General features: G+C 41.1%; 1 protein-coding gene across 2 annotated transcripts in view; it reads right to left on the bottom strand.

Moving 5' to 3' along the window:
* The window catches only part of pdzd7a (PDZ domain containing 7a), a 28107-nt gene that overhangs the window by 11840 nt on the left and 3948 nt on the right, over positions 1–12319 (bottom strand). The window contains exons 4-12 of one of the 2 annotated variants that reach the window (XM_026189763.1): positions 6972–7351; positions 6703–6857; positions 6148–6393; positions 5197–5334; positions 4891–5065; positions 4342–4518; positions 3889–4036; positions 1171–1231; positions 17–544 (exon numbers count right to left, since the gene is read on the bottom strand). In XM_026189763.1, the coding sequence (XP_026045548.1) occupies positions 17–544; positions 1171–1231; positions 3889–4036; positions 4342–4518; positions 4891–5065; positions 5197–5334; positions 6148–6337 (1417 nt within the window). In that variant the 5' untranslated portion in view covers positions 6338–6393; positions 6703–6857; positions 6972–7351. Of the gene's footprint in view, positions 1–16; positions 545–1170; positions 1232–3888; positions 4037–4341; positions 4519–4890; positions 5066–5196; positions 5335–6147; positions 6394–6702; positions 6858–6971; positions 7428–12319 lie in introns of those variants that run through there. The other variant, XM_026189764.1, reaches the window with a different exon arrangement.

Raw genomic sequence — 12319 nt, 5'->3', positions numbered from 1 at the left:
AGCCTGCAGACCTCACCTGACTCTGTGATGTGACTCTGGGAACGACTGATTGGCTTCCGCGGTCTGCTCAGGGCCATCAGAGCTGCTGTCTTTGGTGAGTGTTTCTCAACTTCCTGCTTCCCTGATGACAGCGTTTTCACCCGTCCCTGTCCACCTTCTCCAGCTCCTCCCATCTCCCTTGGCCCTTCTCCTTTCCCACGTATGACCGTGTCCTTCAACACTAATGTGGCACCAACAGTCCGGCTTGTTTCTGTCGTGGAGAGCCTTTCGGGGTGTGACCCGTTAGGTAACAGGTGGTCCTGGTAGTTTGGAGGTTGGGGTTCAGTCTGTATGGCGGAGTCAGCAGTTCGATCAGTACTGCTCGGACGTCGGGAGTGGTCCTCAGTGCAGATGCCAATGTCTACCATCTCTGAGCCAAAGACAGGAGGGAAGAGGACCTGGGAGAGACCACTGAGGGAACTGAGAGGGGTGGTGGAGGACAATGACGAGGCAGAAGAGTTGGAGTCTGAACCCTGTGATGATGGTGGAGGGCCTCCATTGGCTACTATAGAACACAATCCAAAGAATATAAGGGATTAGTGTGTGTAACAGCTGCCATATGTTACAGCAACATAAATATACATGCTAGACTGGACTGTGGATAAAGTTTTCCCATAAAAGCTTAATTTGTTTCCTTCTTATTTCTGCTTTCTTTGAATGAAAACCTGTCTGTTCTCATATCCCCATAATCCTGTGAGCTTTTGATAGACAGAAAAAAAAGCAGGACTTCTTTTTTTCTTTTTTCCTAATGAAACTCCAAAGTGACTCTGCATCTTGGCATCTCGACAGATGTCAAGTCATGCTCCATTCCAGATGACTGAGCTGCCTTTGAGTACACTGAATTAATCCCTAGCTGTGTTGAGATGGGCTCGTATCAAAGCAAAAAACAAGGAACTGGAGTGCTATTAAGAAACTGAATGACAGCTTTGTTGTTCAAGAAGGCTACACAAGGCCACTATCCCACTAATTTTTAAATGTTTCCAAGGAGACTCCACCATGTAGCTTTGAAAACCAGATAAAATCTTCATTGATTTTGTTTAGTCAAGGCAGTACTTCTCACGCCACCGTTCATTATCTCTTGTAAAACTTGTGTTAAACATTGTCCAGGGACTGTAAAAACAGTCAACATACACTTTTCCAGCCAGCCGTATTCTGCCACCATCTCCTTGTATGCGGGGTATCTGCCAGCTTCCTGTTGAAGATCAAAAAAACAAAATGTTCATCGAGAACAGCAAACAGTCAGCATGATTACTATGAAGTAGACTCTCTAGACTTTATTGACTGTTAGTGAGGTTTTTCAACATTTAAAAATGAGCCAGCATTTGTTCATTTGGATTTTTTCCTGTAGTTTTTTGTTACTTGTGAGCCACATTCACACTCTGCAAAAAAGAGTTTACAGCAACATGTTGATAATAGCAGTGTTTACATGAGGATCGTCAGCAAGTTCAGTTCGATTCAGTTTTATTTAGACAGCACCAAGTCATGACAACAGTTATATTGCTTTTATTTATTATGTTTGTATTTAAAGCTTGGTATATTACACAGTATGTAGCTGGAGAGAAACAGCAATTTTTGTTGTATGAAAATACACAAAGAACTGGCAATGGGGTGAATATGGATCCGAATCTGAATCTGATCTTAAAAGAAGGAATAGTGTCTTCTGAATCCAATTAAAGGACTTCAGAGAGGGAAAACAGTCAGCACATGAATGTAAGGTGTACAGATGTGGAGACACGGCCTTTAAGGGAAGGATGGGGCTATCTACTGTATCCATACACTTAGGGCGAGATGGGAATTAGGAAAAGGGGGGAAGTAAAACATGGGTGAAAGTCATCAGAAAATCGCAAAGAAAGGAGCAAAATTCAAAGCAAAACATAAGCGGCAACAAAATGAGTAAAATTGGATTTTTTTTAAAAACTAAACACAGAGATGAAAAAACTTGCACTAAAACATGATCTAAAGTTAGAATAAGAAGCATGGGAAAAAACTAAAACTCTTCACTAGAGGAGGAATAAAGTAAACACAGAACTCAGAGATTTATTAATATTATAAAGCATCAAACTCACTAGAGAGTAATGAGGAAATTAAAACAGGAGTGCAAAAATCAGCCTGCCAAATATAAGAACCAAAACTTCAAACTCAAGCAGATAACTAACAATTCAAAACTTAGAGGTAGAAAAAAAACAGCTGGGACCACAACAAACACGTTACTGTGTGCTCATTAGCATGTCACATACAGCTGAGAGTGATGAGAAGGTATCATTTTAGTTCTGCAGATTAATCTGACAAGATTACGACCACAGATATAAAACAATGGCTAACCGAAGTATTATCATTTGACATGAGTCCTGAATTCAATTTCAAGCTAGTCCATACACTAATCTTTAAGACATGACGCTCAAAACCAAAATGTGAACTTGGTGAAGAGGGCAAAAGGAAAGTCTTTATCCTTTGAGCACCACTTGCGATGACAATCCCTGGAATCACTGGAATATTTGGACCAATCAATAAGCTGTCCACACATTAAAGCGAGCACTGGGCTTACAGGTTGTTCTGCCTTTGATATTTTCAGTTATGCATACCAGCTTAATTTCCACCTTTTGACCTCTGTGCAGCATCTTATTGTACTTAATGTTAGTTTAGTTATGTTATATTTGCTCTAGTAATGATTAGTAATTGCTTTAATATCCAGTTCAAATGAATCCTTACTTCAAATGTAAAGCTGTAAGGATATTAAGGTGCTTGTATTTACTGTATAGGTTAGGGTAAATATTATGTGGTTCACAGAATTACAAAACACGTGGCTCTCGTAAGCACATAATACTGTATAATGCCTTCTCAACTTTTTTTTAAGGAACTGTCTCATCAGCACTCATTTTTTCCTTTAAGAGCACAGGTGTGAGGGTCTTAAATAATAAAACCTTGCTTTACTATGTGTGTGATCCATCCATACAGGACAGGACAGGAGGAAGGCATAAATTAAGGCTTTCGGTTGATTATAACCTGATCCTCGCCTGCCTTTGAATAATGAACGTCGTGCCTGGCTGTTTTTCACACGTGGAACCTGAGATCAGGGGGGTAAAATGAGCATGCAGCAATGCTAGCGAGCTGAGAGCACGCCGCACATCACACATACACCGATTCATACGCACCTACACGCGGTGCCTTTATCCAGAAATGACACAGGTTAAGTGCTGCGGCCTAGCACACATACTCAGGCACACATAAGAAATTTGAGGGCTGTAAGCCAACTGTCTGCTCAGCAGTGCAGGCTCATTGAGAAGAGCCGGTGTTGTTTACACGCTAGCATTTATTATTGTGTCGGCACTCAAGGCTCCAATCAGCTGTTAAGTTTAAACTGAAGCAAATTATTAACACTCCACTGCAATTAGAGAACTTCCTGAAATCAAACTTCAGTCTCATTTCAGACAACACTGAGTTTTTTTTTAGTTTGGTGGTTTGACAAAATGTTGCTCATGTACACCTCAGCATTTAACTGGAGGTATGTTTATGTCCAAAAGAGGAAAATAAGCCCAATATATACTCTCATGTTAGCTCTTTGTCTTGTGTTCCTCTCACTCCTTGGAATATATTTAGCTTTTTGGCTGTTAAATCCTCTACTCTCGTCACTTGCTCTGTGTGTGCTGTCTGAAACTGAGCCAAGACATTTAAGTCACAGGTTGTAAAAGGAAGAACAAAAATGTGTCCTCATGCTGTGACAGTCCTCTCATACCCTGTTGATTTGTTAATTATAAAAATGTAAAAAGAAAAAAAACCCAACCCAACAACCTGAAACTGATTAGCTCAGCTTTAAACATATTTTTTTTTCCTTTTTTTTCATTCGCTCACCCTGATGGTCAACATGACGTGGGTGTGGCTCTTCAGGACCTCCACCGCATTGCTGTGAGTGATGTCATCAAAGCTCACCCCATTAGCTGCAAGGATCTGATCCCCCATTTTGATGCCATGCTGCTCTGCAAGTCCACCTGGGTCCAACCTGATGAGCAGTATGAAAAAATCCAGACATGAAAAAAAGAAATGTAACTACTAATTGAATTTAAATGTGAGCTTCTTTGCTTTGATCTACCACAAAGACTCAGATAAACTTTGCAAATGAGATTATGATATCATCTTTAATTATTGGGGTTAATATTATTATTTGCAGCCAGGTGGGGTAAACCTGGATTCCACCAAGTGCACCAATATAACCATCCTGAGGCCTAAATGATTTTACAACAGGTACTAATTAATTTTTTTTTATCTCATGCAGAAAAAACAAAAAAACAGTGTTTGTATTCATACTTAGACACATATATCCCCAATCCAAACTCTCTTCCTCCTCTGATGTTGAAGCCCAAGCAATAATCATCTGACGTGGTGAAGAGATGTACGATCCTGCGAAGAGCGCTGTCCGAACTGGCCTCTGAAGGGGTACGACCGCTCTCCTCCACTACCATCCGCCGGTGAATCAGATCCACCCTGCACGCACACACATAAACACACACAAAAGGAGACATTGTATATGCACACATGAAAACACTCATATAAACTGCTTTCTCTCTGTCCACTGAATTCAGGTGTGTCAGTATCAGATAATCAAGTAGCCATAAAGGTCACAGCAGTAATCAATCCACTGATGCCACATGAAACCAAGATACTGTATATCCCAAAAGAAAGATAACCAGTGTGAGCTACAGTCAAGTGACAAGACTTGACAAAACAAGAGCCACACAAAGGTCAGTGATAGTAGTTCCAAAGCTGTAGTCTCTTACATATTCAGCAATAAGTATTTCATCAGTAAATGTTTGATATCTTGGTAGTTTCCAGCCCTGCTGAGTGGACTGGCCTCACCATGTGGTCTTCTCCTTAGAGTAGCGGATGCCGGGGATCTTGCCCACCCGTCTCACCACCATCCTCAGCCTGTTGTTTCCTGTCAGGACCTTCACAGCACTGCTCATGGTGATGCTCTCCAGGCTGACCCCGTTCACCTCCACCAGCTTGTCACCCACAGTCAGCCCAGCCTCCGCTGCAGACACAGGCAGAATTCAGCATGAAAAACCAGAAGACAACATTCCCACGTGTAAGCACACTGGGAAAAAAAGCTTGTCGTGACCATTTACATAGACAGTCTGATGAACACACACATTTCTTCCTAACCTGCAGGGCTGTTGTCCTGCACCTTACTGACAAATATGCCGAGTCCATGTTCAGAGCCCCCGCGGACACTGAAACCCAGACGCCCATCTGGACTCTTATCTACTGTCACTGTGTGAATGTCTTCACTGTCATCCCCTCCTGCAAACACACAAAACACCAACATGAGTCCACCATAAATATGCACAGTGTGACCCACAAGTATTCCCAGGATTGGGACACTTCCAACAAAATATGATTTGAAAATTCAAAGCTGATGGGAAAAAAACTCATTTACAAAGAACAGACAATAAATGACAAACAATAAACATTCTAACATTTAAAAGTTACTGATAACAAACCTATTGACTGTTAAACCTAAAACATATGTATCAACCTTAAATGAAAAACTTCATCCTTATGAACTTTTTCAGGTCACAGGTCGACAGACTCCTATGAAGTTAACTGACAAATGAAATGCATTTATATAGGCTCATCATTGAAAGCAACTTTATTTAACTGACAGAATTTTTGCACAACTTGGGTGGCGCCTACTGTGAATACAACTAACCATTAATTAACATTTGTGTTGATCACTCTGATGTTGTCTCAATTAAATATTGGCCGATCAGTCTTTCAAATGTCAGAAATATCCAAAGCCAAAATTCACATCTTCAATGAAAATGAAGAAGACTACCAAAATTTTACATTTCAGATACTTGAATTGTTTGCATTTCTGCTTAAAAATAGAAAAGAGGTTGACTAAAAAAGTTTTTAGTAACTCAGTTCTCATTGCCTTTTAGCTTAAAAACACATAAGATTAACTCTGTCCACAGTATTTTACATATGTATATCAGCTTGCTCTGAATTAATTTTAAACAAATATCTGTGTCACTGATTGTCCTGAATACACCTTTGCAGCCAGTTGCTGTGTTGCCATGGTAGCAGAAGACTGTTACTGGGACCAGACCTCACCATCAACAGGTGCATTGATGAGGATGACCCTGCCCATGGGTGAGGAGGACCTGCGTCTGTGGCGCTGCTTCTTCACCATGTAGCGTGTGGTGCTGTGGGAACCCCCATTCGGACCTCCGTTTTTAAAGTGGGGGTGCCCCCCTCCATTTGTCATCTCCCTCCAGGCTGGAGTTTGAAAGGAGTCAGCCATGGTAAGTGTCCAAAAACTCTTCCCTCAGTCATCCAGGCGGGAGGATATGTGGAGTCCTAGTTTAGGATGGCAGAGATGGAGCCAAGTGTTTGGGGAAAGGCAGTGAGGGACAAATAACTTGTAAAATGGACACTTTAGCACCTGCTTGTCCAAACTGAACCCCACTGGAGGAGGCAAGTAAAAAAGCTGCTGGTAGCATCTCTAATCTCAAGTGACATCAGTTTCATTCAGTAGATAAAGCTTAAAAATAGGAACCAGGTTGAAAAAAAAACCTCTGACTTCAGCTGAAGCCACACAGCTAAGTCACAAAACACAAAAGTTGGCTAAAAGAAAAGCTCCATGACTGAAGAGAGGGATTTTCTCACACTCAGATATAATCCTGGTCTTATAAGTCAAAGATGTTGGCGTGATCCAACAGTGTCCTCTGTACCTTCCGAAACCAGGGTACCCGGTGCCCGCTGTCTGCAGAGAAGTCAGCAGTGCAGGGTGATTCCCCTCTGGTCATGTTTAATTAAACGGCCTGTTGTGAAAAGAATATGTTGTGATGAGTAATGTGGCCTCAGAGCTGAAGAATAGACAATGAAATCCTTTAATTCTGACACAGTATTGACCTGTGAGGATAAGAAACACTCACTGAACTCCCGTGGCCGTCTATTAATCAGCACCATGGACAGCAACTCAGTCAGCATGCATATAACCAACAGGTCTAATTTGACAGTAAGTTATATGAGCGACAGTTTGCAGGGAGGCATAATTATAGGTGGACTTTAATTCTGTTCATATCTTCGACTTGCTGAGTCTAAAATAAAGTAAAGAATTTTAGCATTACCTGCCGTGTCCATGTTGCGCTGGCTGCGCTCGCACTGAGCTGGTCCGCCTCACTGACGCATTAAGAGACACCTCCGGAGCGTTAATGCCACCTCATTTGTTCTCCCGGTGACCATTATTGTCTTAAGAGGTGTAATCCTTTTACATAAGCCCCCACCCGCAGCTGTGCAGCCACTAGCGCTGGGGCTGGAGATGAGTAAGTACACTGATTACTCAAACAGTAAAGTAACACTCACTCAAGACTTCTCCAGCGTGTCCTCGAGTAAACTTTCTTATTAATGTGCTACTGGACTTGGGTAGAGCTGGAGAGAGATGAAGGCGGGGGAAAACGGAGCAGCTGATCCTCCTGCCACGCCGTTAAGATGGGTAAACAACCCCACCCGGTGGCTAGTTTAGTCACATCCATGTGGGTCTCCAGCTCAAAAGCAGTTTTGTAGGAGACTGTGGAGGAGTGTGGTTAACAGGGCTTTCAGAAAACAGAAGTTGTCATTTATCTTTTACAAAAGATATTTATCTTTATTTCTGGTTTGTCATTATTAATCTGACATTATTATATCTACACAACACAGATAGGCCTACATAAACACGTGCATGCCCCACTGGTTGCTGCTGTGCGCTGTAACAACGCGTCAGCGAAGCGCCATATGGAGGCAGATACCTATATTCAATTAAATATCATCATAAGTCGTTGACTTTCGAACCAATTTGGATTCAGTTTGGTTCATTAAAAATGCCAGAACGGATACAGAAGACTTAGTAACGCTTAATATGTTTCCAGGTTTCATGTCAAAATGATGTTCTGCTTCAAAAACTGAAATGTGTAAAAATCATTTTAAAACTTTGAAATCAGAGCTGCAACCTGTTTCTGCTCTCGGAGAATTATTATTTTGTATATTCATCATAAATATATTATTTTCTGCATTTAATCTTTGTGTATCTTTTTCATTCATGTCTGGTTTTTAACTGAATGCCAGCATTTAATGTGATATATTTACTGTCCATGTACTGCCACTTTTGGCCACAACAAAAGAAGAAACAAACACACAAGGGGCCATTTTTCGGTGCTGCACTATTACTGCCAATACAAAGATTCATTTACGTTTTTCTCTGAAATATCGACCTTGGACACCTTATGTAAATGCCATCCTATGAAGAAGGATTTTTATTATCAAGTGGTTGCATGCTTTGCGTTTTAATGTTGAGTGTATTTTAGTGTTGCATGCTTTTATTCCATTTATTGGGACTTCTCCCCCCTTGCTTCCCCAATTAGATACACCTGGAGGGCACAGGGGACAGAAATCAATCGGGCCTCCCATGTTGGCAGCGGCCAATAAGAGGCTCTGGCAGGTCAGAAAGACGTGTGTGGCAGCAGGAGAGCCATGGAGTAGCGTGGCGGCAGGCGCAGCCACAAGAAGAAGGACGCGGTCGGCCTGGCTCCCACTGGTGGAATAAGCATATTCTTCACAGCCAGGAAGTGTGGCATAGCCTGATCGGGAACTTTGGGGACTTAGCTCATGGACTGAGCATCATCATATTTTTAGTATGCCGAGGTTTATGGGGGGTTTTCTCTCCCCTGATCAGGGCAGTTTTAGTGTTGTAAATAAAGTTCATTTATTTTTATTGACTATTTTAACTGGGTATTACGTCTTCTGTTTCCGTGATCACGCCCTGCTACTTTCCCTGTTATAGAAGGGGTTCCCTTCTACGGAGCCCCTCTGATGTCATGGTCCAAAAAATAAATAAATTGTGGCCATAAAATACTACTTCGTGCCCTCGAAATAGTATAACGTGCCCACGAAATACTATTTCGAGGCCACGAAATGCTAATTTGTGGGCACGAATTGAGTATAACGTGGCAACGAATTACGCATTTGTGGCAATTAGATAACGTGCGCACATCATATTGATACAATTCCTGGACAGCTGCGTAGAGACACAAGCATAAGAGTAGGCTAAACCTATAAACCATGGACAGAGACCGTATGATTGCGTTTTATTTTAGGCTGGGAATGAGCTACAAATGCATTTTGAAAAGCCTGACAATGCAAGGAACCATTACGGAGAGACGTTTAAACAGGATATTGAGAGCCCAGTTGCTTTACAGACGTTAAGTACGACATGGAGCCGGGATAGATTTTATTGCTGCAAGGGCCTGGGAAGGATCACGGTTATCTGTCAAGTGTTTCGTGGCTACAAATTAGCATTTCGTGCGCACGTTATTCCCATTTCGTGGGCACAAGTAGTATTTTGTGGCCACAATTTACTTATTTTTGGACCATGTCATCAGAGGGGCTCCGTACCCTTCTAACTTACACCCGCGATATAAACACTCGGTAAGAAGGATCCTAAATATGTTGAAGAATAAGAAATTAAAACTTTATTGAAAATGGCAAAATACACCCGTGTTTTCTTTAAAATCCTATTTGATGTCACGTGATAGACGTTAGCCGAACGCCATGTCTCAGCGTAATTTGCTTATAGAACGTGTTAATGTTTGAAACAGTGAAGTAACCACAGTAACGGGCAACAAGTAAACACAGTGTTCGGTATTTTTCTTTAGTGTGTTTTCGCCGGTTAGACGTTGACATCGCCACATTTCTGAACATATTTAAACAAGTTTTGAATTCGTCTTTGCAAAGATTTTCCACTCGTCTTCAAAAAACAAGAAGAACATCAGTCTACTTGCGTTGGTTTGTTTTGCAATGTCTCAAAACATCTATCAACCGCGTTTCAGAGGACCTCCTCCTCGCTGCGGTGGGCAGTACGGTCCCCCCGGTGAATACAATGGTCTCAGAAAAGCTTTTGAGAACTGCAGGAGGGAAAACCTTCGTCTACGAGAGAGCGAGTACCAACTGCGAAGTCGCCTAAACGGTCTTCTGGTAGAGAGGAGCAATTTATGTCATAAGGATGGGCTTGTAGCTCTTAGAGAAGAAATGGAGTCCAAATACAAGCAACTGGAGAAAAGAAATGAAAAGCTAGAAGAAGAAAACAAAATACTAGAAGGGAAGCAGCTAGACTTGGATGACTTGAAGGAAAAGCTGTCAGACATGTACTCAAGAATTAAAGCAGAAAATGAGTACCAGCAATTTCTAAGGGAGAAACATTCAGAAGTCCAAAATTTGAAGGAGAAATGTCAAGACATGGAGGAAGAGAAGACAAAACTGGAGAACAAAAATAAAGAATTGGAGGAAGAGAAGACAAAACTGGAGAACAAAAATAAAGAATTGGAGGAAGAGAAGACAAAACTGGAGAACAAAAATAAAGAATTGGAGGAAGAGAAGACAAAACTGGAGAACAAAAATAAAGAATTGGAGGAAGAGAAGACAAAACTGGAGAACAAAAATAAAGAATTGGAGGAAGAGAAGACAAAACTGGAGAACAAAAATAAAGAATTGGAGGAAGAGAAGACAAAACTGGAGAACAAAAATAAAGAAATTGAGCAAGAGAAGAAAAAACTGGAGGACAGAAATAAAGAATTTGAGGAAGAGAAGGAAAAGGTAGAAGACAAATATACAGCGCTTGAGCAGAAGCATAAAGAAGTCCAGGACAGGAGCACAGAAATGCTTCAGGAGAAGATCCAACACCTGCAAAAATATGAAGAGCTTGAGAGGATTCACAAAGAACTGCAAAGCAGAAACAGTGAAATCCAGGAGGATCAGAAAAAGGCAGAAACAAGAGGAGCTTGAACAAAAGGGCAAAGAAGAGGATGAAAAATTTGACAAACTGCAGGAAGATTTTGAGAAGATTCAAGCAGACAATGAAAACCTCAAAGAAAATAACACACAGGAGATTAAAAACGATGAGTTGCAGGTGCAAGAAAAGCAAAAGAAAAAAGGATCCAGCTTTTTCAAGAGGAAGTCAAGCAAGAAAGAGGAAAAACCAAAACAAGACCAGGAAAGTGTAGAGAAAGAAGAAAAGGTAGAAAAGATAAACGGCAAAGTAGAAGAAAAAGCGAAAGGAAAGAAGAAGACAGGCTGCTGGAGCTGGTTTTTCAGGAGTAAGAAACGTTCTGGTGAGATGAGAGTGGAAGAGGCTGCTGAGTCTGGACAAGTGTAGGAGGTTCTCCATTTCATTACTATTCACATCTCCACCCGGATCCTCCCTGCACCTCCCTCTACCCTTTGTCTACCCCCTTCTTCCCTCCTTCTCCCTCTTCACATCTCCACCCCACCCATATCCTGCACCTCCTTCTACCCCCTTCTTCCCTCCTTCTCCCCCTACCCCTGCAACCTCCATTTGCCATGTCCATCGACAGGTCTTTCTATGTGAAGATCTGTTTCCTCTGTATCATAATAAAAAATAAAGTTGAACAAAATCAGAACTAAATAAGCATTTCATTTTATGAGAAAGCACAATTATACAACCTGTTTCTCTATAAACTAAAAACCAGTGGATAAACAGACTAATGAATAGGTAATAAAACTTGTTAAATATGACTGACTGTGACTCCCCTTGAAACCTGTTAAAGAAACGCTGCCACCTTTTGGGGAATTATAAGGATGGCGTACGTTGTAGACCTTTCAGCTGTGCATAAAATCACAGAAAAATATACGGTCACACCACACAAAAATGAGAGTCTTTCTTTAGCTGTGTACTTCTATCTATAAATTAGCCTTCTTGTTATTTTAATGATCATAAATTGTTTGGGATGCTGTTTAAATTACACAGACACCAGGGAGCTGATACAGCAAGACTAGTGAAAACTGAGTATAATAAATTAAACTAGAAAACGAAAATTTCAGAAGAAATTTTAAGCGTGCCTATGCTGCTGCCAATGAGTGTAGTTTGTGTTAGTAAAGAGCAACTTGTACTTCGGTCCCATTAAGCGATGGTTTAACAAATTTCACTGCACACTAAAAGGAATCTGGATTTAAATATAACATAGTACTGTTGGATTAAGTGTAGGAAACACTAGTATAAGGTGTCTATGGAACAAATCTCCTTCAACATTCATAATGACCAAAGTGAGGACAAAGTGAGGATCAGTCAGCTGATTGTGTTTAAGGTAAAAGCATCTATAGACACTGAGATTGCTCCATATTTTAGTGAGATAACTCCAGATGTCTGTGGGTTTTGTCAACTTTGGGTGAACAAAAGCAGAAAAATGGTAAAAGATTCAGACATGGAAAGTCTGGTTTATTTCATGAATACAGT

The sequence above is a fragment of the Astatotilapia calliptera genome, chromosome 13 (assembly GCF_900246225.1).
Source record: "Astatotilapia calliptera chromosome 13, fAstCal1.2, whole genome shotgun sequence".
Taxonomy (NCBI): Eukaryota; Metazoa; Chordata; class Actinopteri; order Cichliformes; family Cichlidae; genus Astatotilapia; species Astatotilapia calliptera.
This window is presented reverse-complemented; position numbering and strand designations above follow the sequence as displayed.